Below are 25,083 nucleotides of genomic sequence, written 5' to 3'. Positions count from 1 at the left end.
AACCTTAACTTTTGGATTTGGATTAGGATTAACATTAACATTCGGATTCGGATTTGGATTAGGATTAGCATTAACCTTTGGATGTGGATTAACATTAACTTCTGGATTTGGATTTGGATTAACATTAACGTTTGGATTTGGATTAGCATTAACATTAACATTTGGATTTGGATTAACATTAACATTTGGATTTGGATTAGCCTTAACATTAACTTTTGGATTTGGATTAGGAATAGGATTAGAAATAGGGTTAGAGCTAGAAATGGAATTACAATCAGAATTAGAATAAGAATCAGAATTAGAAATAGAATTAGAGCTAAAGCTAGAGTTAGAACTAGGACATTTTGAAGCAACCCCCATCTTTGAATAGGCAATACTAATGCAAAAATCACTCAATAATTTACTTCCACATACACACTTAACTAATTTTATCCATATGTTCTATTTTATAATGAAAAGGCAAACTCAAAGGAAATCCACATTCATAATTACACTAAACATTTTATACCCATTATTTATAATTGGCTAAATTTTCAATTAAACTTCTAGTATAATCTTTAGAGAAATCAAACTTAGCTAATGTTTCCATACCTAACTTATTAAGAGTATTATGTTTATATCTTTTATCTAAAATCTTCATTACTCAATTCAGCTTTATCTCCAACAAAATTTATAATTTCTTTAAATTTTTGATTATTTTTATCTAGATCATTTAAATAATCTCTACCCTTTTTGTTTAAAGCTTCATTCTCTTCATCCAGATACTCTTCTTGTTTAGCCCAATGTTTATATATGTGTGAAGTCTCATGGCTATGCATGGATGAAGTTCCATGGCTACGTATGGACGAAGTCCCATCATGTTCTTCACCATAAGCAAAGCTTGCTAATGTATTTCTTCTATTTATCAAATGGCCTGCTCGTGTTGTCACTTGTGCTGCAGCCCTTACTGTTGAATCAGGTTTAAAAATATAATATATCCATAAGAGGAAACCCACAAACCCTATTATACTTCCTCCATACTTTAGACAATTAGTAACAAATTTTTCTTTAGTTAGAACATCATTCTGAATCTTAATACCTTTTGAAGTTAGAAATTTATTAGAGTAGAATATATAGTTATCTGTATTAATAGTATTTCTATCTGTAGCACTATTCATTAATGGTTTAATATACGCTATAATCTTATTAATCTCATCACTTTCTAATTTATCTTTTAAACTAAGAGCTTTAATGTCTAGGAAACCTATTCTTGAGTCATATATCAAAGTTCTATTTCTATCAATAATAATAAAAGTATCCTCTTTAACATTATATTTAATCATACCATAACGAAGTTCAGGAGCCATTCCATCTGTACAATTATAAAAACTTATTTAACTCACTAATTATACCATGGAAGTCATGTTTGCATTTATATATTTCATTAAAATTTTTAAATAAATGTGCTCCATTATAAGTTGTTATATTAATAGTATCACAACTCGTTCTTGCTGTATTAACTATCTGAGCTGGTTTATGCCTCATTACAATCATTTGAATATTACCATGTCTTCCTTCCGCAAAATAATTGGCTATATCATTTTTATTTTATTGCCCATATCATCAAGAACAATTACAGTTTTCAAAATTATCTATTTTTGATGTGATCTCTGGATTTATCCAATCTCTTTCATCTTTACATACTATGATTATGTAGCTATGGTCATGCTCTTGATCCTGATACAACTAAAAATATTGTCTGACAAAATATGTTTTACCTGTACCAGTACCACCATAAACAATAGTATGTAACGGCGACTTTTCAAATTCAAATCTAACTAGACTTTTATTCATAAACCCACCAAAACTTTCTTCTAGTTTGGTATATTTACTTGGCATGTCATCATATATTATTTAACAAACCACTGCTATTAACACAAGTATAAAAAATTATGAAACCTGTCTCCATTTTCCTATATGAAATATAGACTTATAATTAGACTTAGACTTATGATTAGAGTTATAATTAGAGCTATAATCAGACTTATAAATAGAGTTATAATTAGACCTATAATTGGAGTTATAATTAGACTGAGACTTAGACTTATAATTAGACTTAGTCTTTTATTTGAATATTTATTATATAAAAAATGCTTATCCTAACTTTTGATGAATTTAATAATAGATTTGGTATTGATGATAAAGCTATGAGTAATATCAGAATAGAAGATATAGGTAAAGATATAAGTATAATACCAATTGAGATAGTAATGAGAGATCAGACACCACTTACTATCAATGATGATGACTTCAACATTATTGTTAATCTACATCCAACTGATGGTACACATTGGGTTTTAGTTATAAGGAGAGGTGGAAAAGTTTATTACTTTGACAGTTTTGGTGTTGATTTTAAATCTGATCTTGATCTTGATTCTTATTTTGATCTTGATTTTAATTCTGATCTTGATTTTGATTTTGATTCTGATATTGATTTTGATTTTGATCTAAGTATAACTTTAAATATTGTTTAACAAATTAAGTCTTTCCCGTACCAGTAGCACCATAAACAATAGTATGTAATGGCGACTTTTCAAATTCAAATCTAACTAAACTTCTCTTCATAAACCCACCAAAGGTTTCTTCTAGTTTTGCATATTTACTTGGTATTGAATTATATACTATACAACAAAGCATAATTACGAAAATAATTATTGTAATTGCAAAACCCGTCTCCATTTTTTATCATATAAAAATGCTAATCTTAACCTTTGAGGAATTCAATAACAAATTTAGTGTTGATAATGAACCAATGAGTAGTATCAGAATAAAAGATATAGGTAAAGATATAAGTCTAACCCCAATAGAAATAATAATGATGAGAAACCAGAAATGATCAATGAAATTAACTTCAACATTATTGTTAATCTACATCCAACTGATGGTACACATTGGGTTTTAGTTATAAGGAGAGGTGGAAAAGTTTATTAATTTGACAGTTTTGGTGTTGACACTCCACCATTATTCTTTGAAGAATATGTTGATTTAGGCTCTAATGAGAGAATACAACAATATGATGAATCTTATTGTGGTGCTTATTGTTTATATATGATCTATCATATTGATCATGGATATAGAATAAAGGGGGATTTGAATACTCTAGTTAATCAAATTAAATGTCCGGGTGGGTATAATAAGTGTCAGTTTTTTGTAAAGATAGAGTCAATGTTAATGACAATGGCAATGACAATGTTAATGTTAATGACAATGACAATGTTAATGGTAATGTTAATGAAAATGACAATGGCAATGTCAATAGTAATGTTAATGTTAATGACAATGGTAATGTTATTGACAATGTCAATGGTGCTGCCAATGTTAATGTTCATAACAATGGCAATAGCAGTGTTAATATTAATGGTAATGATAATGTTAATGACAAACAGAGGACCCCCTTATCAGATGATGGCACAGCATGGTCGGAGACCCATAGTGATGATGACGATGATGATATAATATTTAGTATAACCAAACAAAGAGATAAACCCAACTCACTATGTAGATGTGGAAAGGTAAGCAATGTTGGAGATAAGTCAAGGGGTAACCCCCTTTCACAAAAGACCTCTGGTCTTGTTGGAGACAAGTCAAGGGGTAACCCCCTTTCACCAATCAATGAGGGATCTAATTTACTGATTGATGTTAATGATAGCCTACAATCATGGCTGAATAATCCGAATATAAATGTTGCTGCCATATTCCCAGAAAACTTCAGATGTATCATATCTGGTCCTAGTGAATGTGGAAAGACATTATTATTAAAGAATCTAATTCTAAATGGTGTAGACTTTGACAAGTTATATATCATTGGTCCTACTGGTAATCAATATAATGATTTAGAGTTTGACGATGTTGTGTTTAATAAAGATATAAAAGAATTACCCTCACCTGATAAACTACCTAAAAACCTAAAAAACTAGTGATATTTGATGATGTTGACCCTAGGGAACAAATTATTAAAGAATTTTTCTGTAGATGTAGACACAGTAATTGTAATATGATATCTCTTAATCAAAATCTATTCTCATTAGATAGGCAGAATGTTAGAGAGAATTGTACTCTATTTATTTTATTTGAGCAAAGTGGTAATGTACTCCAATCAGTACATAGACTTGTTTTATGATTTTGAACTAAATTATAAAGGTTTTAGTAAAATATGTAATAAGGTATGGAGAGAGCCTTATAATTACATTGTCTTTGATATAAATAATAAAAATATTAATGGTAAACTAAGAATTAATTGGGATTGGAGTTTTATAGTTTAATAATATTTATGTGTTAAGTATAAGTGTAAGTGTAAGTGTATGAGTAAGTGTAAGTGAATAAGTAAGTGTAAGTGTATGGCTCTGACTATGACTAAGTCTATGACTATGGCTATATCTATGACTATGACTAAGTCTGTGACTATGACTATGACAATCTCAATCTATTTCAAATTGGTCTTCGACCAGCTAGTTACACTAGCTTCAAAGTAAAACTCAATACTTCTCCATTGAAATCAATTGGTCTTCCATGCTCATCTTTAATATGAAATTCAATATATTCTATTCTTTCCTTTGTTACATTTTGATAAAAGAAATTAGTTGGTATAATATTTATCAAGTAACCTGGTGGTTCAGTTAGAGTAAAGGTATATAGTATGTCTGTATCCTTACCATTATCTTTAACACCGGATATAACATTACAGTGGATGTTAATAGTACTAAAACCCATAATATCAATAATCTTTTGAGGTGAATATTTACCTTGTTTATAAACTATTTTTCTAAATCCCAGTGATGAGGCTATTGAGTTTTCTACATCAAAGCTAAGTGCGCACTGTTTGATTTCCATTTTACATTTCCTTGTATTCTTATCAGGTTCTATTATAACATTGCCCTCAGTTTCTTCTTTTATTAATTCTGCTATTTCAGTTATTTCATATGCACATGGTGTAATAGTTGAATAGAACAATGGGATTCCTTTATAATTATAGTTAAGGACAGATGTAATGTTAAGAGCTATTGCTTGAGTTAGAGTTAGTGTTAGTGCTAGAGTCAATGTTAGAGCTAAGAGGTTCTGCCAAAGCATCATCACCTTCTAAAACTGTACTAGCATATAAAAATTGATTATTGTTTCTATTTACATTAAACACCTGAATTATAAACTGATAATCTAAATAAACCTAATTTTGTTGTATTAAGTATAGGTTCACTAAAGTTAAACTTCTCTGTTGACTTTATCATTCTAATGTTAAGTGTATGCTCCTCTTTAGTTTTAGTTAGAGCTTCATATATCGTTTGTTGTTCATATAGGATTAAGTTGTCTGTCATTTTTTATTTTCAAATAATACTAATTATAGTTATAATTATAATTATATTTATAGTTGGAGTTATGGTTATAATTATACTTAGAGTTTCAGTTATAATTAAATTCTTTCCTTATAAAAATTGGACTTTACTTTGGATACAACTTATGGTTATAGTAATGATATACACAAAAGTAAGATTATAAATTACATACCAAAATAATCTAGCAACAATAAGTAAAGTTAGTACTAATTTTAATATCATACTCAATAGAGAATCATTTAAATATACATTATTCATATCTAGAGATAGAGTTTGTTGTATCAGATGATGGTTAAGATCTAGCAACAATAAGTAAAGTTAGTACTAATTTTAATATCATACTCAATAGAGAATCATTTAAATATACATTATTCATATCTAGAGATAGAGTTTGTGGTATCAGATGATGGTTAAGATGAGTGATCTATTCGGTTTTGTAAATGATTTGGAAAAGATTATATACGGGCTAGGATTTAAACTAATATTAAAAAGAAATAATAATGATAGAGCTCTATATGGAGTTGGTGCTGGTGCTCATGCAGTAGCTAATGATGGTAATATGGAAGTTAGAGATATATCATGGTGTGTGCCTAGTATTGATCCTAGTATTGATGATAGAATTTTTGTACAGAAAGGATTAAATAAAAAGAATAATATTGTCTTCAGTTATTATGAAAGAAAGATATTTTATAAGAATGTAACCAATGCTACTAACTTCTTATTTGATCTTGGTATAAAAAGTGGTATGGAAAGACCCCAATACATAATAATTGGTTTTGAAAATAATAATGTTATTGAACAAACTCATGATGCAAGTACATTTGATGTAATGAATGTTATTGTAAGATTGGTAGTGAATTTTATCCTGAGGATAGAATGAATATTAATTATTGTACTAATAATTATAATGAGGCTTTTAAAGAGATTGTTAATTTTAATAAAGATTATGGAGTACCTCAAAATATTCAACCATATATAAATCATAGAACATTCAAAATAAGTTATAGAATATATGTATTTGATACTAGATATGAAAATGATCATATGGGTCCACAACCAATACAACTTAATTTTAAATTTAGTGTTGCAGATGCAGATGTTATATGTCATGCATTAGTATTAACTAGAAGGGTTATTAGTGTTAATAGTGATGGTAATAAGATGTTTGATATTATATCTCAGGTATATAATCAATGTTATGATATAGTTAATGTTATGATATAGTTAATGTTATGATATAGTCAATGTTATGATATAGTTAATGTCTTAGTCAATGTTATGTTATAGACAATATCTTAGTCAATGTTATAGTCAATGAATTACCCATTGTTATAGTGGATGAAAAGTCATTGCTCTAGGCGTTACTCTAGTCAATATCTTAGTCAATGACAATATCTTAGTTATAAGGTATGGAGAGCCTTATAATTACATTGTCTTTGATATAAATAATAAAAATAATAATGGTAAACTAAGAATTAATTGGGATTGTATAGTTTTATAGTTTAATTGGAGTTTTATAGTTTAATAAACTTTATGGGTAAGTATAAGTGTAAGTGTATGAGTAAGTGTAAGTGAATAAGTAAGTGTAAGTGTATGGCTATGACTATGACTAAGTCTATGATTATGACTATATCTATGACTATGACTAAGTCTGTGACTATGACTATGACAATCTCAATCTATTTCAAATTGGTCTTCGACCAGCTAGTTACACTAGCTGCAAAGTAAAACTCAATACTTCTCCATTGAAATCAATTGGTCTTCCATGCTCATCTTTAATTTGAAATTCAATATATTCTGTTCTTTCCTTTGTTACATTTTGATATAAGATATTAGTTGGTATAATATTTATCAAGTAGCCTGGTGGTTCAGTTAGAGTAAAGGTATATAGTATGTCTGTATCCTTACCATTATCTTTAACACCGGATATAACATTACAGTGGATGTTAATAGTACTAAAACCCATAATATCAATAATCTTTTGAGGTGAATATTTACCTTGTTTATAAACTATTTTTCTAAATCCCAGTGATGAGGCTATTGAGTTTTCTACATCAAAGCTAAGTGCGCACTGTTTGATTTCCATTTTACATTTCCTTGTATTCTTATCAGGTTCTATTATAACATTGCCCTCAGTTTCTTCTTTTATTAATTCTGCTATTTCAGTTATTTCATATGCACATGGTGTAATAGTTGAATAGAACAATGGGATTCCTTTATAATTATAGTTTAGGACAGATGTAATGTTAAGAGCTATTGCTTGAGTTAGAGTTAGTGTTAGTGCTAGAGTCAATTTTAGAGCTAAGAGGTTCTGCCAAAGCATCATCACCTTCTAAAACTGTACTAGCATATAAAAATTGATTATTGTTTCTATTTACATTAAACACCTGAATTATAAACTGATAATCTAAATAAACCTAATTTTGTTGTATTAAGTATAGGTTCACTAAAGTTAAACTTCTCTGTTGACTTTATCATTCTAATGTTAAGTGTTTGCTCCTCTTTAGTTTTAGTTAGAGCTTCTTTTATCGTTTGTTGTTCATATAGGATTAAGTTGTCTGTCATTTTTCATATTCAAATAATACTAATAATAGTTATAGTTATAATTATAATTATATTTATAGTTAGATTTATAGCTATAATTATACTTATGGTTTTAGATATAATTAAATTCTTTCCTTATAAAAATGGAGTTTACTTTGGATACAACTTATGGTTATAGTAATGATATACACAAAAGTAAGATTATAAATTATGTACCAAATAATCTAGCAACAATGAATAAAGTTAATACTAACATTAATATCATACTCAATAGAGAAGAGAATCATTTAAATATACATGATTCATATCTAGAGATAGTTTGTTGTATCAGATGATGGTTATGATGAGTGATCTATTTGGTTTTGTAATTGATTTAGAAAAGATTATATACGGGCTAGCATTTAAACTAATATTAAAAAGAAATAATAATGATAGAGCTCTACATAGAGTTGGTGCTGGTGCTCTTGCAGTAGCTAATGATGGTAATATGGAAATTAGAGATATATCATGGTGTGTGCCTAGTATTGATCCTAGTAATGATAATAGAATTATTGTACAGAAAGTATTAATTAAGAAGAATAATATTGACTTCAGTTATTATGAAAAAGATATTTTTTAAGCATACCCATTGCTACTAACTTCTTATTTGATCTTGGTATAAAAAGTGGTATGGAAAGACCCCAATACATAATAATTGGTTTTGAAAATAATAATGTTATTGAACAAACTCATGATGCAAGTACATTTGATGTAATGAATGTTATTGTAAGATTGGTAGTGAATTTTATCCTGAGGATAGAATGAATATTAATTATTGTACTAATAATTATAATGAGGCTTTTAAAGAGATTGTTAATTTTAATAAAGATTATAATGGATTACCTCAAAATATTCAACCATATATAAATCATAGAACATTCAAAATAAGTTATAGAATATATGTATTTGATACTAGATATGAAAATGATCATATGGGTCCACAACCAATACAACTTAATTTTAAATTTAGTGTTGCAGATGCAGATGTTATATGTCATGCATTAGTATTAACTAGAAGGGTTATTAGTGTTAATAGTGATGGTAATAAGATGTTTTATATTATATCTTAGGTATATAATCAATGTTATGATATAGTTAATGTTATGATATAGTTAATGTTATGATATAGTCAATGTTATGATATAGTTAATGTCTTAGTCAATGTTATGTTATAGACAATATCTTAGTCAATGTTATAGTCAATGAATTACCCATTGTTATAGTGGATGAAAAGTCATTGCTCTAGGCGTTACTCTAGTCAATATCTTAGTCAATGACAGTATCTTAGTTATAAGGTATGGAGAGCCTTATAATTACATTGTCTTTGATATAAATAATAAAAATAATAATGGTAAACTAAGAATTAATTGGGATTGTATAGTTTTATAGTTTAATTGGAGTTTTATAGTTTAATAAACTTTATGGGTAAGTATAAGTGTAAGTGTATGAGTAAGTGTAAGTGAATAAGTAAGTGTAAGTGTATGGCTATGACTATGACTAAGTCTATGATTATGACTATATCTATGACTATGACTAAGTCTGTGACTATGACTATGACAATCTCAATCTATTTCAAATTGGTCTTCGACCAGCTAGTTACACTAGCTGCAAAGTAAAACTCAATACTTCTCCATTGAAATCAATTGGTCTTCCATGCTCATCTTTAATTTGAAATTCAATATATTCTGTTCTTTCCTTTGTTACATTTTGATATAAGATATTAGTTGGTATAATATTTATCAAGTAGCCTGGTGGTTCAGTTAGAGTAAAGGTATATAGTATGTCTGTATCCTTACCATTATCTTTAACACCGGATATAACATTACAGTGGATGTTAATAGTACTAAAACCCATAATATCAATAATCTTTTGAGGTGAATATTTACCTTGTTTATAAACTATTTTTCTAAATCCCAGTGATGAGGCTATTGAGTTTTCTACATCAAAGCTAAGTGCGCACTGTTTGATTTCCATTTTACATTTCCTTGTATTCTTATCAGGTTCTATTGCAACATTGCCCTCAGTTTCTTTTATTAATTCTGCTATTTCAGTTATTTCATATGCACCTGGTGTAATAGTTGAAAAGAACAATGGGATTCCTTTATAATTATAATTAAGGACAGATGTAATGTTAGAGCTATTGCTTGAGTTAGAGTTAGTGTTAGTGCTAGAGTCAGTGTTAGAGCTAAGAGGTTCTGCCGAAGCATCATCACCTTCTAAAACTGTACTAGCATATAAAAATTGATTATTGTTTCTATTTACATTAAACACCTGAATTATAAACTGATAATCCTATTTTGTTATATATTATAAACCTAATTTTGTTGTATTAAGTATAGGTTCACTAAAGTTAAACTTCTCTGTTGACTTTATCATTCTAATGTTAAGTGTATGCTCCTCTTTAGTTTTAGTTAGAGCTTCATATATCGTTTGTTGTTCATATAGGATTAAGTTGTCTGTCATTTTTCATATTCAAATAATACTAATAATAGTTATAGTTATAATTATAATTATATTTATAGTTAGATTTTTAGTTATAATTATACTTATGGTTTTAGATATAATTAAATTCTTTCCTTATAAAAATGGACTTTACTTTGGATACAACTTATGGTTATAGTAATGATATACACAAAAGTAAGATTATAAATTATATACCAAATAATCTAGCAACAATGAATAAAGTTAATACTAACATTAATATCATACTCAATAGAGAAGAGAATCATTTAAATATACATGATTCATATCTAGAGATAGAGTTTGTTGTATCAGATGATGGTTATGATGAGTGATCTATTTGGTTTTGTAATTGATTTAGAAAAGATTATATACGGGCTAGCATTTAAACTAATATTAAAAAGAAATAATAATGATAGAGCTCTACATAGAGTTGGTGCTGGTGCTCTTGCAGTAGCTAATGATGGTAATATGGAAATTAGAGATATATCATGGTGTGTGCCTAGTATTGATCCTAGTAATGATAATAGAATTATTGTACAGAAAGTATTAATTAAGAAGAATAATATTGACTTCAGTTATTATGAAAAAGATATTTTTTAAGCATACCCATTGCTACTAACTTCTTATTTGATCTTGGTATAAAAAGTGGTATGGAAAGACCCCAATACATAATAATTGGTTTTGAAAATAATAATGTTATTGAACAAACTCATGATGCAAGTACATTTGATGTAATGAATGTTATTGTAAGATTGGTAGTGAATTTTATCCTGAGGATAGAATGAATATTAATTATTGTACTAATAATTAAAATGAGGCTTTTAAAGAGATTGTTAATTTTAATAAAGATTATAATGGATTACCTCAATATTCAACCATATATAAATCATGGAACGTTCAACCTTAGTTATAGAATATATGTATTTGATACTAGGTATGAAAATGATCATATGGGTCCACAACCAATACAACTTAATTTTAATTTTAGTGTTGCAGATGCAGATGTTATATGTCATGCATTAGTATTAACTAGAAAGGTTATTAGTGTTAGTAGTGATGGTAATAAGATGTTTGATATTATATCTTAGTTATATAATCAATGTTATGATATAGTTAATGTTATGATATAGTTAATGTTATGATATAGTTAATGTTATGATATAGTCAATGTTATGATATAGTCAATGTTATGTTATAGACAATATCTTAGTCAATGTTTTAGTCAATGACTCACCCATTGTTATTGTGGATGAATAGTCATTGCTCTAGGCGTTACTCTTGTCAATATTTTAGTCAATGACTTAATCAAACTATTTCCTACTAGCCTTAACAAAACCTTTAGCATAAATAATATCTAATTTCTTTTTATTCTTTAGAGACAAACCTTTTGCTTCAAGCTTAGTCTTAGGCTTTGGCTTAGTCTTACTCTTAGGTAGTGGTTTGGGCTTAGGTTTGGGTTTAGGCTTAACAACAAAGGGATTATACTTTTTAACTTCCATTATTTTTTATATATAGAAATATGACTGACTTTAATAAGTTTAAAACTAATTCAAATTGTGTTGGTGGTAGACATTATAGTGGTACTAATAACATAAGAGTTTTTATTACTTCAAAAGTTACTAAGATGTGACAGTATCTGATGCAACAATAGAAGCTGAGGGATTGAAGGATTTCCTGGTGTTGGTAAAGCAACAGTTAGCTTTGGAAAGAAAAATGCTAATAACCCAGTAGGAACATTAGAAATAGCAAGTAAAATAGGAGGTGCTGCTGCAAGTAGAAACCCAAGAGCTGTTTTGTCAGCCACACCTGATTTAATTAAATTTGCAACTACTGGTGAATGTATAAGAGTAGTACAAAAAGGTAGAGGGTTATACTTAGGTACTAAGAAAAGATGATTATTTATATTAGAGTTTAAATAATAACTTTGTCAGTGGCCATGACTCTGACTATGTCTATGACTATAAGTGTAAGTCTATGACTAGATATATCTAATTGTAAATATTAATACTAATATTATTATTACTAAATTTATGGTGAAACATGGACAAAGTCCCAGTATTATAACTAAACACTATTAACTTTAGTTTAAAAAAACATTCAATTTACTTTTCTTATTCTTCTTTTTTTCATAATATATCTTAACTAATTTTTTATATTCGTCATTATCTATTTCATTATCATTCATTGATTTAGTATATAGTTTATTAAACTTGTCACTAAACTGTTTACTTAAAATATACATTTGTGAATACTTTATAATTTTGTTTCTTATTTTAGTACTAATTGTTTTTGATAATAAACCACAAACAGTTGCTGTAGCAAAAGCTGTGGGTATAAATAAGGCAGACCTATCCTATACCTTTTATTGCAACTGATGTTGATGTTGCAGTTGTTGCTATTGATGATAATAATATTTCTGTTATCTCAGCTACGTTAATATAATTTTTATATCTTTTTAACTTCTTATTGTATTTGTTAGTTTCAGTTTCATAATAATTTCCAATATCTTTTATAATGTTAATATTGTTTTTAAATTTTTTAGCTAGGAGTTTATCATTGATGTATTGTTCATTAATGGTTGCCAAGTTTGGGTAAAGTAATCTCTCACTCGGTGATGATGGTTGACTCATTTTAATTAAATAAAATATTTTGCTCTACTTATACTTAGTCATAGTCATTGTCATACTCATAGTCATAGTCATTGTCATAGTCAGTCTTAATCTTAGTCATAGTCATAACTATATAGTAAAATAACTCTCAATCTCTTTCAGTATATCTTCATGATTAAAATCATAATGCATCTCTAGTCCTGCTTGTTCGTTGTTGTCGACAAGTTTATTTTAAAGTTATATAGCAATTATATATTGTACTATTGTCTTTTTGTTCTTTATAAGGGCTTCATCTTTAAAAGAATTAGTCTTTTCATTAACTTTTTCAAATTCCTTTAGACCATTAGTGAACATATCATCTTGCTGTATGTTAGTAATATTCTGATTAAAGTTGTTATTATCAAATTCTTGTTTTAATTGATTATACTTAGAGATGGTATCAGCTGCAACCTTAGTACAAAAGTTAACAGTATTTGTAACTTCATTTGCTGATTTAATAAACTCAATAATTAGTTCTTCATTAACTTGTATTTTGGTTTAGATGTAAGGTTTTAGTTGTGACTTTATCAAAATCACCTTTTCTTAGTTCAGTTATATTTTGACTGAAAATATCGATTTTTATTAGAAGAAGATAATTTATTGTCACAATACTCTTTATTAACAACATCTTTTTCATCTATGGGAGGGTGTACATTTGAAATTTTCTAAGTATCTTTCATGTCAATCTTATCATTATCTTCTAGGAATAAACCACGAGCCTTACTTAGTGTTAAGTTATTTGATGATATCCCTTGCTGTTTAGCTTGATTGAATCTATTTCTTGTCATCTTTGTATTTGTTTACAGTAAGATTTATATCTAAAGATTCCAAAACCTTTTTATTAGATTCAAAATCAAACTCAGATTTTATTAGTTCTTGTTCATAATATTTACCTTCTATTATTTCACCATTAATATCTTCTATCTTATAGGTTGGTGGTTGAGTTTTTAAAACTTCATTAACTTTAATTAATTCTCTATTCCAATTAGTTCTCTATTCCAATTAATTCTCTATTCCAATTTAGTTTCAATTATACCTTGTTGGCTCATCATGGACGTAGTTGTAGGCTTACTCATGGACGTAGTCGTGGTTTCACTTTTGGACCTCTGGTCATGTTCCACCATCTGCTTTACAGGAACTTCGTTCATGAACGTAGTCATGGTTTTACCTATCAATGAAGTTGTGGGCTTACTCATTTACCATAATTAAAAACAGAATTATCTAGTTATTCTTTTTTAATAATTTTCATTGACAAGAGTTTTTTAGATATAATTAACATTTCACCATATAATCCATCATGACCAGCTTTTGTTTCTAGTATAAGTAATTCTTAATCTTTCGATTAGACTATCTGCGAAGTTACAGCTATGATTGTCGAGTTTATCTTTAGTTAAACCCCTGCCATAGTTTTCCTCTTTATTCTCTAATATACGTTTTATTGTTCTATATCTACTGCTTCTCTTATCGCCTTTTCCTATATCATATCCAATATCAAATAAAAAGCTTTAAATTTTGTTTTCATCTTCATCGATATCGCCATATGTTACATTTGGGTTAGTAAGAAAGTAGTAAACCCATCTGAAAATTCATATATTTTATCCTTAACTATAAATGAATTTTCTTCATAAGTTTCTTTAACACCATTCATTTCAAGTTCACCAATAACTAAATTTCTGAAAAATAACTTTGAGGGTTAGAGTGAACTTTCATTAAATTAATAATATGAGCTGTGTCTTTATCTTTTATAATTCCTGGTTTATCTCAGGCTTCCTCTACAGCTTCATTGGACTTCATTAGTGCTTCATTAGACTTCATTAATGATTTGTCGATCTTTGAAGAGGTTTCATTAATCTGGGAACCAGCTTGCTGGATCATCTTAGTTTGTTTATCTAACTCTTGATTTTGCCAATATCGCTCCTAATGTTTGTTCACCCAATGCTAGATTCTGTTCATTATAGGCTCGCCTTGTTTCACCATGGGTGTTTAAAGTTTTAGTTAAAGGATCAAATAACTCTTCTATGTCACCATAATATTCTTGTTGTCTTAATTTATCTTCTAATCTATTCCTTCTGTTTAGTTTTTGTAGTTCATTTAATTCTATAAGTTTATCTAGCTTAGTCATTTTTTTGTATATTGAAAATTTGTGAATTAGATCTATAATATAAAAACAATATTGTACTATGTATGAATTGGATCTATAATTATACTAACTATTAATTATTTTTATATTCACAGATCAATATATAATCTAGTAGCAGCTTCAATTAACTTTCTATCATCATTAATGGTTAGTTCTAGAATATTATTAAATAGTTGGTCTTTGTCTAAATCTAATGATGCAGCATTAATTTTATTTACTAGTTCTCTTTTGAATAGATATAGATTCTCATCATGAGGATAGCTTTTAATATTATTTACATAGAATCTTTTATCATCAAAATTATTCAGACTTCCTTTATTAGTTTTAATTGTTGACATCTTATCCCCAACTTTTTGTATTCTACATTCTTCTACAAATCTTTCTTTATTATCCATTAATACATTATAGTAGTCTTCATGTTTGCCATTGTTTTTCCTTATTCCTTTCTCTTTTGCTGTTCCATTCTTAAAGCTATAGGTCTTTGGTTTTAATACTATGAATTCTTCTATCTCTCTACTTCCAGATTGGAGTATCCAAATGACTTAAGTCCATATATTTATCATCAACATTACCTTCACTAAAATACAAAACTATCAGTATCCATATAGTGTAGCATTAGATCTTTAAGTGATGGTTGTAATACATCATAAAAGAATTCATAGATGTGAAGTTTACTAAGTTCTAATACAGTTGAGCCCAAGTTTATTGGTGTATCGTATTGTATTTCTTTTCTTATATAAAATTCTATTCGAGTGTAACTATCATATCTAATTACATCTTTACTTGTTGGTTTATTTACAGCTTTAAGTATTTCATAATCATCTGTTAGAATCTTAGCTTCTAAATACTTTAATGGGTCTCACTACTTTTACCAAATAGGGAATTATTCACTAACTTGAATATATCCTTCTCAGTCTTAGCTTCTGCTCTCATTTTAATATTGAGTTCGATATAATCTCTCATAATATAATCTTGTTTGAATTTAATTATTCTATGAACTTTAGTAACCTTTATACCCATCTTAACAACAAACTTTAACATTTTGTAGTTTATCGGATATTCATATTTATTATACTGATCTAGTATTAGTTTCTCACTTTTTGAAGAAGTTGGAGGTCTTTGTTTATATCCTAGTTCATTATTCTACTTCTCTTCTATAAGGTAGTAATTGAAAGTTACTAGTTTTATCTTTACATTCATTAGTATATTCTAAATCACAGATAAGCCAGTAGCCATAATCACTATCATCTGGAGTGTTTAATACTTCGTCTAGAGTATTATTAGTAAAGCTGAAGTCTTTATATGATAGTTTTTGCATTAGTGCATAACCGTATAAGTTATTAGCATCGATGTACCATAAAGATCTTTGACTTTGTTTTTGACTATGACTGACTATGTCCTTGACTTCTACTATAGGACTTAGTCCATGCTGGGGGACCAAGGCCGGAGGCCCTTCCATCAATAATGTGTCTATTGCCCATAACACCACATATACCACCTCTCATTGCTTTAATGAAATCTTTTAGCATTCGTTCATCTTGTATTGTTTCTAATTCGACGTCACTTAGTATTAGGAGACAATCAAAGCTGAAACCAGGTAGACTAATATAATGCAAAGAATTGAGTTTATATATGTCTATGTTTAACTTAACAAATAGATTGAAGCAATGTTCTAATATTCTGACATCATTCTCCATATACTCTAGTGTTAGTTCTTTACCAGTTTTCATACTATTAGAATTATTAAAGTTATCAACATCGGCTTGAGTTGGTAACTCGGCTGTTAGCGATGAGCTAAAGTCTTCTATTGATAGATTACACTATTTATTATTATAGCTATTCTCATCCGTAAAGTACTCATAAGGTTACAATGTTTTACTTTTAACTTGATAAACATTGGCTATTTTATCCCGAGACATTGTCATAAAATTGTAACTGTCTATAAACTTTAGTATACCTACTCCAAACATTCTAGCTTTACCATTAGTTCTAGGTAATACATCAACTCTTCTCTTATTATTATTCTGTTTAAATATCTCATTAAATATTAGATTGAAGTCATAACCTTTACCATTATGAAATATTGCAGGAATGAAGTTTTGTTGTCTATAGTTTAAATTACAAATATTGCATGCAGGACCTCTATATTTACTTGTTTTACGACAGTGATCTCTAATTTTTTTAATGCAAGGTTTATAACAAATATGACAAATGTCTTTGGTATCATGGTATAATTTATCTTTACTAAATATCTTGGTTTGGTTAACTTGAAATTAATCTCAGTTTCTATTTCCAATAGATCTTTGACATAATCTTTGATACAGTCTGGACCAAAATATGATTCATAATTTCCATTAAACGGGGCTTCTCCCTTGATTAGTGAAACAAGGCTTGCCCTTCCCCAACTAAAGCCAACGGCAATAGGTACATGGTCAGATATATGTTTTATCGCCAATCTTTTTCTTAATGCTATCCATATAACATTAAAAATCGCTATAGATGACTTTCTTCACTTCTTGTTAATTGTAATGGTTCTTGGTTTTAATTTGTTTTTATATAGGGCATAAATCTTTGGTTTGGTTTGTGTGCAGAATTAATGGGTTTCATATTTTTGTTGAGTGGTAAACCAAAGACAACAATTATCACAAAACCAATACTGTGTTCATCCCAGACTAGTATTCTTACATTCTTGCGACCTTTGACGAAGTTTGAACATTTCTCTAATATTTCTACCTTGGCGCCATGGGACTCCGTCCATGTTACACCATCTTCAGTTGAAGGTTTGTAAAACCAAATGTTGATGTTATATTCTGCGTTCTTATTAAATAATCAGAAGTGTTTTCATTATCTTCCCAGTCATCAACTTTGTTATTTATATATTTATTTTCTCTAGTTGCATCTTTGGTTACAGGATATAATGCGGCCGTAATACATAATCGTGAGCAGTTAAATTTATTGTTTCTATTATTTAATTTTGCTTTTGTTTTACTTCTTAGTCCGGGTGGTAGTTCAGTATAAGATCCTAATGATGGCTCAGTTCTTTCTATGTTCAATTGCACGTCTGATATTCCAATAAATTCATAATCGTAACCATAGCCTTCATATGTTTCTTTGACATGATGCAGCCATTGGTTTAGATTCAGTCGATGATCTTTAGTCATATATTCATCTGTTCTAAAGTTTATTTAAATAGCTTTTGGGACGCCTTCTTCACAATCGGGAGTTCTGTGACCTTAACCATCGGGAGCAGTGACGCCTTCTTCATCATCGGGAGCAGTGACCTTAAATTTATAAGATTTGAATGATTTAAACCGTCTAATATGTAATCTATTGGCTCATTAATATCTTTGATAAAACTATCATCAGACTTAGTAATATATAACTGCCTTTGATTGAAGCTTGATTTAATATGAAATTTTTTGTCCTGGGCTACGTTTTCTCTCCAATGTTTATTCATGTGGGTTTGTAGACCTATATCATTTTTAAAAGTTGGGCCACAGACCCAGCATGGGACTACAGTTTGGGTTTTGGCCGGGGGCGAAGCCCTTTTAAGTTCTGGCAAAACGTTTTTAGGAACGAGAATGTAGTCATTTTCATCCGGGTCGTACACTCTCCATGTTTTCGGGTATGGGCTTAGGCTTAATCATGAGTTGGGGTTGGGGCTTGGGCTTAGGAATGAGATAGTACTCGTCTTCATCAGGATCATACATTCTCACCATGTTTTCGGGTACGGGGGGGGGGGGGGGAGGGTGAGGCTCCTTTAGGCAGGGGTTGGGGTATAGGTGAAGCCCTTTCAGCCTCATCAAGATCCCTAATAGTTTCCCTAACTCTTTTCTGGTGCTTGCCTGTTAAAGTATGTTTGATTAATTCTTTCCTTGAATTTTTATTATTTAATATTTTCAATTTTTGTTCAAGTTTATCCACGAGGTGGCTTCACAGATTTCGCAAGTTGGTTTAGTGCTTTTTACACGGTCTCTCTAGTTACACTAGTATCTGGGATACGTCCACCGGAGTCGGTGGGGATAGAACCCGAACTATCCGTCTGATAATGGATAATTACCAGCTTAACTCTGTACTAGTGGATTGCACTAAGTGAGACAAGAAATGATAGTTTTTGAGGGAATGTAAAGGGAAATATAGTGGATAAAACAAGGGGAAATAAAGTAATGTTTATATGTAGTAGTGGGCAAAAGGGGCATTTATCCACGCAAAAACGAATACCCGCTAGGGTTGAGTTTTTGCGTTGGATAACCCCTTTTTCGCACTACTCTTCATCATCTGATTGAGATGTATTTTGTAGCGAGTGTCACTGCTCCTAGAAGACCTGCAATTGCTGTTAATAGGCTTCCAACTCTCAATTAATTGTCAGAAATCTTGTTTTCCTCTGCCTGCCTTTATTCGTTGTTAGTTTCATCTTAATCCATTTGCTGTTTGATCTGATTTTTGTCTTGTTGCTCCTGACATATATGTGGTGCATGTTTAAGCCTCGAACGCTCTAGAATCGAGAGGCTTAAAGCGTCTTTTTCTAAAATTGACTTCAATGCATATCCCTGTTATGCTGCTGAAATGACCAGCTCGATCTATAAAGTGTAGCAATTTTGCTTATGAATACTTTTGTTTCCCGGTTACTCGGGGTACCAAGATTGTAAAGCTATAAAGAATTAAATTATCGATTCAAAAGGCAAGAGGATTCTGATTGAAATATCAAAGTTACATCAAACTGTTTTCATGGAAATTATGTCATGCTGACGTTGGTTTGTATATATCAACTCAAGTGTATCCTTCTCATCATCAAGTGTATCCTTCTCAAGAATTTCTAGGTTTCTCAACACTTAGTACAATTTCTGAGAATAGAAAATCGAATTTAAAAAAAATGATACAGTCTGGACCAAAATATGATTCATAATTTCCATTAAACGGGGCTTCTCCCTTGATTAGTGAAACAAGGCTTGCCCTTCCCCAACTAAAGCCAACGGCAATAGGTACATGGTCAGATATATGTATTATCGCCAATCTTTTTCTTAATGCTATCCATATAACATTAAAAATCGCTATAGATGACATTCTTCACTTCTTGTTAATTGTAATGGTTCTTGGTTTTAATTTGTTTTTATATAGGGCATACAATCTTTGGTTTGGTTTGTGTGCAGCATTCATGGGTTTCATATTTTTGTTGAGTGGTAAACCAAAGACAACAATTATCACAAAACCAATACTGTGTTCATCCCAGACTAGTATTCTTACATTCTTGCGACCTTTGACGAAGTTTGAACATTTCTCTAATATTTCTACCTTGGCGCCATGGGACTCCGTCCATGTTACACCATCTTCAGTTGAAGGTTTGTAAAACCAAATGTTGATGTTATATTCTGCGTTCTTATTAAATAATAGAAGTGTTTTCATTATCTTCCCAGTCATCAACTTTGTTATTGATATATTTATTTTCTCTAGTTGCATCTTTGGTTACAGGATATAATGCGGCCGTAATACATAATCGTGAGCAGTTAAAGTTATTGTTTCTATTATTTAATTTTGCTTTTGTTTTACTTCTTAGTCCGGGTGGTAGTTCAGTATAAGATTCAAAAGGCAAGAGGATTCTGATTGAAATATCAAAGTTACATCAAACTGTTTTCATGGAAATTATGTCATGCTGACGTTGGTTTGTTCATTATCAACTCAAGTGTATCCTTCTCATCATCAAGTGTATCCTTCTCAAGAATTTCTAGGTTTCTCAACATTTAGTACAATTTCTGAGAATAGAAAATCGAATTTAAAAAAAATGTATCAAGATTTTCAAAGTTTTAAAAATCGACGTTCTAGGCTCAAAATTTAGTTACGAGAAAGTTCATTTTTTAAAAATAAAAATTTATTGAAATTCAGATATTCACTTAAAAAATATCAAAGCATGTGGTTCTATTTGTTAATAGCCGCCCTCATCTTCTCAGCCGGCTATTATAGCACTCCTTTTTCACTTCGACATACAAAAGTTTGTTTTGCTTTAGCTCAAATTTTTTAAATTATTTTGCCGCTATTTTGACGTTTTGCTTGAAATCAATTCGCCTTTTCGAGGCTAGTTTCATTGCTGTTCAGAAGCACTTTGTGCTCAAATGGCTTCTAATCAGCAGTTGCTCAACAAAGCAATCTATAGTCAACTGAATCAGGTTCGAAAAACGAAATCAAAATAGAAACGGGAAAAATCCATAGAGCCCAATTTTAGATGCCCGCTACTTGAATTTCAATCTCATAAGTCTCAGTTAACATCTCTAATGCGTTTTTGCATTGATACTAGCCCCTACATCCTCTAATTAAGAAGCAGGAGTATTCATAACTTAGAAATCCAATCAAATTAGTTCGCACTTTCAAACGAAATCCAATCAAATGCTCGCACTTTCGATCAATAGTCTGCCAAATTTGCTTATTATTACTTTTGAGTCCCGGCTAATGGGGGTACCAAAAGTTGTCGATTGAATGTATAATTAGACTAAATTTAACTATTCGACATGCAAGTTTGAGAGACGAGCTGCTTTGTCGCTGAGAGAATTCTTCAATTGAAGCTTCTGGATGTTGCTAAGGCAACCGATTGGCGTGTACAATACTATTGAACAGATCATTGAACGCTAACCATTAAATTTGCCGGAAGGTATAAGTGTAAGTAGACTAAATTGAATTCGAAAAATTTGCCTTTTTCAGTAAAGCTAGAAATAATGTTAGTTGTTAGTTTCATCTTAATCCATTTGCTGTTTGATCTGATTTTTGTCTTGTTGCTCCTGACATATATGTGGTGCATGTTTAAGCCTCGAACGCTCTAGAATCGAGAGGCTTAAAGCGTCTTTTTCTAAAATTGACTTCAATGCATATCCCTGTTATGCTGCTGAAATGACCAGCTCGATCTATAAAGTGTAGCAATTTTGCTTATGACTACTTTTGTTTCTCGGTTACTCTGGGTACCAAGATTGTAAAGCTATAAAGAATTAAATTAGCGATTCAAAAGGCAAGAGGATTCTGATTGAAATATCAAAATTACATCAAACTGTTTTCATTGAAATTGTCATGCTGCCGTTGGTTTGTTCATTGTCAACTTAAGTGTAGCCTTCTCATCATCGAATTTCTAGGTTTCTGAACAATTTCAGAGAATAGAAAATACAATTTCAGAGAACAGAAAGTACAATTTCAAAGAATAGAAAATGGAAGTTGAAAAAATGTATAAACATTTCAAATCGACATTCTAGGCTCAAAATTTAGTTACGAGAAAGTTCATTTTTCAAAAAAACTAAAAAATTATTGAAATTCAGATATTTACGCCAAAAAAATACGAAAGCATTTGGTTCTAACAGCCTCCCTCGTCTTCTCAGCCGGCTATTATAGCGCTCCTTTTTTGTTTTTTTTTAAATTCGTCGAAAAAGAAAGATTTGTTTTGCTTTACCTCATTTTGCCGCTGTTTCGACATTTTGCGTGAAATCTTTTTACTTCTCTAGGCTAGTTTCACGCATCTCTCATTTTGCTCAAGGTGCTTCTAAACAGCAGTTGCTCATTAAAGCAATCAAAAGTCAACTTAATCAGTATCGAAAAACGAAATCAAAATAGAAACGGGAAAAATTCATGAGCCCAATTTTGATGCCCGCTACTTGAATTTCGCTCATATAAGTCCCATTTAACATCTGTAATGCGTTTTGGCATTGATGCTATCCTCTGCATCCTCTTATTAAGAAACAGGAGTATGCATAACTGCGAAGTCCAATCAAAATAGTTTTCACTTTTAAACGAAATCCAATCAAAATAGTTCGCGCTTTCAAAATATTTTTTTTTCAGCAATCAATTTTTGTTTTTGTTTTTCTCTGCCTTTTAGCCCAATCGATGTAATGGGACTCAATGGCGGCTATTTGCCGGCAATCTGCCTGGTATGTTTTTTCTTGTTGGCGGAGACGGGACTTCAATAAGTAATATTGACGGGTATATTGTTCTCGTCACGATAATTTGACAGGTCTCTGCTCACTTTCCAGGCGCTTTATCGATACATAATCTCAATACATTGTTACATGCTTTAAAAATCGATGGAAATAGGCCATCTTAATACATAGGTACATCCTTTTACCCCTTCCCCCCACGCCCGAGCATTTCTTTGGCTATACCTAATCGTAGTATATTCTTAGCGTATACCTAATAAATAATAGATTTGACCTCCCCTCCCCTGGCCTTTGATCACCTATTACTACTGGTATGTTAAGCCATTGTAATAGCGTGTACTTGCTGTTTAGAAGGTGCTGGCAGTATAGATGAACTATTGCCCGAGTTATTGGGAACTCTGCTAGATAAAGATATTCTCTATCCATCGATCAAGGAGCTGAATGAGAAGTACACACCGTGGCTATCCAAAAAAGGGGCTTCCTTATCGGAAGAAGAACTGACTAGGTACGGGAAACAGAGCGATGTCATTGCCCAAATATGCAAAGAGTATGAGAAAGTTCAGCCCGAAGGAGAGAGCTGTGTAGATGGAGTTGACAAAACAGACGCGGAGGTGAACAGCAAATCGACAGAGAAAATTATAGAATTAATGCATGAAATGCGAGAGTTGGGAAATCCGCCGGAAGAATTGATGAGCAGCATCCAGCCGGAAGGTTTTCCGGGTCTGGGTGACCTGCCCTCTCTATTTCCAGCTTTCAGCCCTGATGGAGGGTCATGTGGTGTCATGTAATTGATTAGCAACCGTTATTTTCATCTTATCTGAACTGTAAAACTGTCCGACGAGATCACGTTATTGGTATAGTCATTCTGTGGAGTTCGAAATTTCGGGTATTCTTAATTCCAATGTATTATTTATCGCTCGATTTATCACGCTCGATCAGAGTGTGATAAATTGTTCAGATTGCTTTTAATTGCTCTCAAACGACGTTTGTAGTAATTATTAGTGCTTTGTACTTTTTTAATAGCCGCAAAGCGATAGCTGAGGCTTTTATTGGCCTTCTCTGGGTTTTTTTACAATTCAAAGAATTTGAATTATAATGGGGCGATGTATTTTTAAGAATCGAAGAGGAGTGTTGGCGGAGAGTCTTTTTTATCGGTAATTTTGTTGGAGTATATTTGAAACAGAAAGTGAAATGGGTGAAAAGAAAGTGTTAAGGTCAAATTGCTGAAGAGAAGAGAGGGTGGTTTTCTGTTCATGCTATATATTGAAGACAGAGCGAGAAAAGTAGGTGTAAAAATATTTTCGTTGAGCGAGTGAATTTTTTTGATCACGTGCGGCATGATCAAAGCAGTTTAAACTCTAATTGTTCGGTTTTTCAGTCAAAGGTGTTTGTATTATTAATAGCCGCGAAGCGATAGCGGCTATTATTGTGGACATCGTGATTTTTGTAATTCGTCGTCTCCATTGATGATTCTTACTACCTGACTTCTTGGAATTGACTTGTTCAATGACTTCAGTGACTTCAACTGCTTTGCAGTTAAAATTTGAGTGCGTGACGTCATTTCTGCTTTTAGTTCAATTGCGCGACTTGCCTCACTAAAAAAAAGACTTCTGAACTCACTTATGGAACTTTAATTTTTATGAAATTTTACTAGTTAACTATCAATAGTGTGCATCTAAGTAGTGCCAAATTTATATGCCTTAATTCTTTAGTATTAGTCTTGAGTTTTTGATTTCGATTATCAATTTTGAAAAAGCTCTTTTAGGGCTTTTTCCTTATAGACCGTATGTGTTATAACAATGACAGTCCGAATCTAACCCAAAAAGTCTAGTGGTCTATTAAAGGAGTGGTGGTCGATCTGTCTATCTTTTTCTTCAGTTGTTTCATCGATTTATTAAGTTGCTTCATTTCATGGAAGACCACAAGCGTCTATCGCGGCTATTTTCCGGCAATCTGTCGGCTATGTTTTACCCAACTAA

The 25,083-nt window shown here is 30.6% G+C and overlaps 1 protein-coding gene across 2 annotated transcripts in view; it reads left to right on the top strand.

Annotated features, from left to right (window-relative positions):
- The window catches only part of LOC142343134 (peroxisomal biogenesis factor 19-like), a 110,232-nt gene extending 86,109 nt beyond the window's left edge, over nt 1-24,123 (top strand). The window contains exon 4 of one of the 2 annotated variants that reach the window (XM_075394823.1): nt 23,456-24,123. In XM_075394823.1, the coding sequence (XP_075250938.1) occupies nt 23,456-23,892 (437 nt within the window). In that variant the 3' untranslated portion in view covers nt 23,893-24,123. The remainder of the gene's footprint in view (nt 1-23,455) is intronic. The other variant, XM_075394822.1, reaches the window with a different exon arrangement.
- Nucleotides 24,124-25,083: the final 960 nt, after the last annotated feature.

The sequence above is a fragment of the Convolutriloba macropyga genome, chromosome 7 (genome assembly GCF_964194025.1).
Source record: "Convolutriloba macropyga chromosome 7, txConMacr16.3, whole genome shotgun sequence".
NCBI classification, from domain to species: domain Eukaryota; kingdom Metazoa; phylum Xenacoelomorpha; order Acoela; family Convolutidae; genus Convolutriloba; species Convolutriloba macropyga.
The sequence above is the reverse complement of the archived record's forward strand: the minus strand, read 5'-3'. Positions and strand labels throughout refer to the sequence as shown.